At 34.5% G+C, this 3,301-nt stretch overlaps 1 protein-coding gene across 1 annotated transcript; it reads left to right on the top strand.

Moving 5' to 3' along the window:
* The first annotated feature begins 686 nt into the window (after positions 1-686).
* On the top strand, positions 687-2,196 carry LOC134231805 (uncharacterized). The gene is made up of 2 exons (XM_062713776.1): positions 687-1,203; positions 1,286-2,196. Exons 1-2 carry the CDS (start codon positions 687-689, stop codon positions 2,194-2,196), a joined length of 1,428 nt encoding a protein of 475 aa, XP_062569760.1.
* The last annotated feature ends 1,105 nt before the right edge of the window (positions 2,197-3,301 follow it).

Raw genomic sequence — 3,301 nt, 5'->3', positions numbered from 1 at the left:
GGCCCTGAGTGCCGAGCATAGGACAAAAATTTGTAGCCCTCCACCGGCAAGTGGTGGCGTCTCCATATGAGTGAAAAATTCTCGAGAGGGACATTAAACAATATACAATCAATCAATCAATCAAACGATGGACAATTTACTTCGGGCTCGAAATACAATATATTAAACAAAATCGAAAGTAAAAGCTGGCCCACTTCTGAGAAAAATGAAAAATGTGTTGTTCTAAGTTCTTATAATACATCCTCAGGCTTTTTTAACATACGAAATATACTGTGATATTTGTAAGAAGATGGCCACTGCTTTGACTGACAGCTCATCGTTTGAGGACGTCACAGTTTGTTCTATTTGCTTTGAGAGATTTAAAACACCGCGATATCTACCATGCTCCCATTCCTTTTGTCATGGCTGTTTATCGTCACACATTGTAAGTGTGTGTAAGGCCGAGGAACCACGCTTAGGTTTTAATTGCCCATTATGTCGAAGATATCTACATCTACATCTTATGTCGAAGATATATTCCAGTTGTTGATAAGCCAGGGGAATGGGCTGAAACTTTTCCTGTGAATGAAATACTGGAGAAAATTCTTGTAAGTCCAGACCAAAAAATGTGTAATTCTTGTATGAGAGATAACGAAGAGGAAGAAGCGTCTGACTTTTGTTTATCTTGTTTGGAGTTTTTATGCAAAATGTGTACCAAGTTTCATAGAAAACATTTGTTATCAAGAGATCATAGCATCTGTCCTCTTAATGAGTTAAAATCGCAACACATTCAGTCAGCCTTTGGAAAAAATGGCATTTGTAAAAAGCACCCAGACCATGAGTTGAGTCTATATTGTTACAAACATGAACAACCTTGCTGTATAATATGTGGGGGAATTGAGCATAGACAGTGCGATTCTGTTGAACCTGTTGAAAAAGTTGCACAAAGTTTTAAAGAGAGTGGCAAAATTAACAACATGTTAGAAGATGTCAGAAGTTTTAAACAGAAACTGGTAGATGGAAAACATGAACAAGAGAAGAGTATTACACAGCTAGAAATCACATTAGATAAAGTCACAGAGGAGACTGAAAAAGTCATAAATGATATTGTTTGTCTCATAGAGAGATTGAAAAATGAACATCTGGATGAGTTTTCTGCTGCTGTCAAAAAAGGCAAAGAAATGCTGAATAAAAATGTGGCAACCTTTAGTGATGGGACCCAGTGTGCTGACTTTTGTTACGATATGCTTGAAAAAAACCAAAGAAAAACAGAAAGAGTCAACCTTAATTACAAAATATTACATAGCAAAACAGACGTTTGAGCAGTTGCAAACTATTAGATTTAGGACAAGAGACACACAGATAATGGCTAAAAGAGAACCTATTTTAGAAGAAATAGCAAAAATGAAGAAAATAGCATGTGTTGACGTCATTGAATCAGCTCATGATATTCCAGTTAATTTTGATGTGAGTAATGTGCAGCTCTATGCAATCACTGAATTTAGTATTGCCGAAGGAAAAATACGCAGTGGAACATGGTTATCAAACAAAATATTTATATTTTCTAATGGAGAGAAAGGTAAAGTTTGTTATGGAGAGATTAAGGAAAAGAAATGGAAAGTAATTGGAAACATTAACTTCTTAAAAAACCCTTTTGACATATTGCAAAAAGGAAATGAATTTTTTGTTACGTGCATTGATTCAAACTCTATTGGAGTATTTTCTGTATCTGATTTCAAGAAATTGAGGACCATAAGAATTAATTACGAACATTTGGGAATAACAAGCTGGATGGAAGAATTTTACTTGGCCTGTGGTTTTGGGGTTGCTAAAGTCGATGATGTGGGCAACTTTATACAAGAGTCTGATACACAGTGTAATTGCGCTTCACATATTACAACTACAAAATTCGGAAATATAGTTTACACTGACTGGAAGGAAAACCAAGTCACTGCAATAACTGAGAAAATGGAAAAGTTGTGGGATTACATAAGTCCTGAACTAAAATGTCAATATGGAATTGACAGTGATTCAAAGGGAAATGTATACGTAGCAGGAATGAAAAGCCATAATATCCATGTTATATCAAATACTGGTGAATTCATTCGACTGTTTCAAAATATGAGAAGCCCCGTATTTATGAAAATTGACGAGAAAAGAAAACTCTGCTGTGTATGCAGCAACTATAAAACAATTACTTTCTATGAAATGAAATGACAGATTTTCACGTGATCTTGCATGTAGTCATGCTGACATGCATTCAAGCTACTTTTTAAAAAGAAATGTTGATTCAGAGAGGAACATGTAACTGAATACTTAGTAGTATTCTTTTTGATTCAAGGGTACATATAATTCTCAGTTTGTAGTTGTAAATTATTTTTCTTTTTTTTTTAATAAAAGTATTGTCTCTGGTCGTTTAGAACAGAAGTCTCGTTAAATTATTAAACAAATTGTCTTTAAATCGAATGTAACATTTCCCTAGAAGATGTCAATGATTTTGATAGAATGATAATCGTTATTATACCCCCCGCTTGAAATGTGGGAGGGTATATAGTAATCGTTATGTCCGTCTAGCTGTCCGTCTAGCTGTCTACCTTCCTTCCTTCCGTCCGTCTGTTACGCTTTGGGGTACCCATCTCTTATCAAAAACTCCTTCTATACTACTGAGTGAAAATTTATGAAGCTTTCACAGAATCTTTATTACATATTGCCAATTGACTTTTACGAGAGGCACTGACTTCTACAGTTGACGGTTTACTTGGACATTTAAACTTGTTTCATGTACGGAAGTACAGAATTGATAATGCATGAGAAAACCTTTTGAGTGGTCGTAAGTATGGTGGTAGGGGCACTAACATGTGAAGACCGGGAGTTGAGGGTAGGGTGGTTGTCGTTTTCTTCAAGGACAACTTTTATGTGAATTGAAATAACCCGTTATTTTCGTTTAATTCAATGTTGAGCTAAATGTTAATATCATAAAAGAGCTACCGTACATAGCCCTTGTGTAAAAGTAAGCGTCAACTGTAAAAGTCAGCGCTCTTCGTAAAAGTCCACTGTGCACCTTTTATTTCACTTTTTTATTCGACACGCAATCAATCTTTCAAATTCCTAGATACAGATATTTTAAATTTTGTCCAACTTCAGAATTAGACGATTCCTGCAATATTATTAAAAAATATTGAAGAAAACATGAAAAATTAAATGAATACTGTAATGTTTTTGAACATTTAAATCATATGTTAACTTTATATATTTTCCTAAATTATTTGTATCTATTTCAGAGCTAGAGTTATCTCTCTAGATTAGAAACAATACAATTACT

The sequence above is a fragment of the Saccostrea cucullata genome, unplaced genomic scaffold (assembly GCF_032062105.1).
Source record: "Saccostrea cucullata isolate Sc308-1 unplaced genomic scaffold, CSIRO_AGI_Scuc_v1 ctg1220, whole genome shotgun sequence".
Classification (NCBI taxonomy): domain Eukaryota; kingdom Metazoa; phylum Mollusca; class Bivalvia; order Ostreida; family Ostreidae; genus Saccostrea; species Saccostrea cuccullata.
This window is presented reverse-complemented; position numbering and strand designations above follow the sequence as displayed.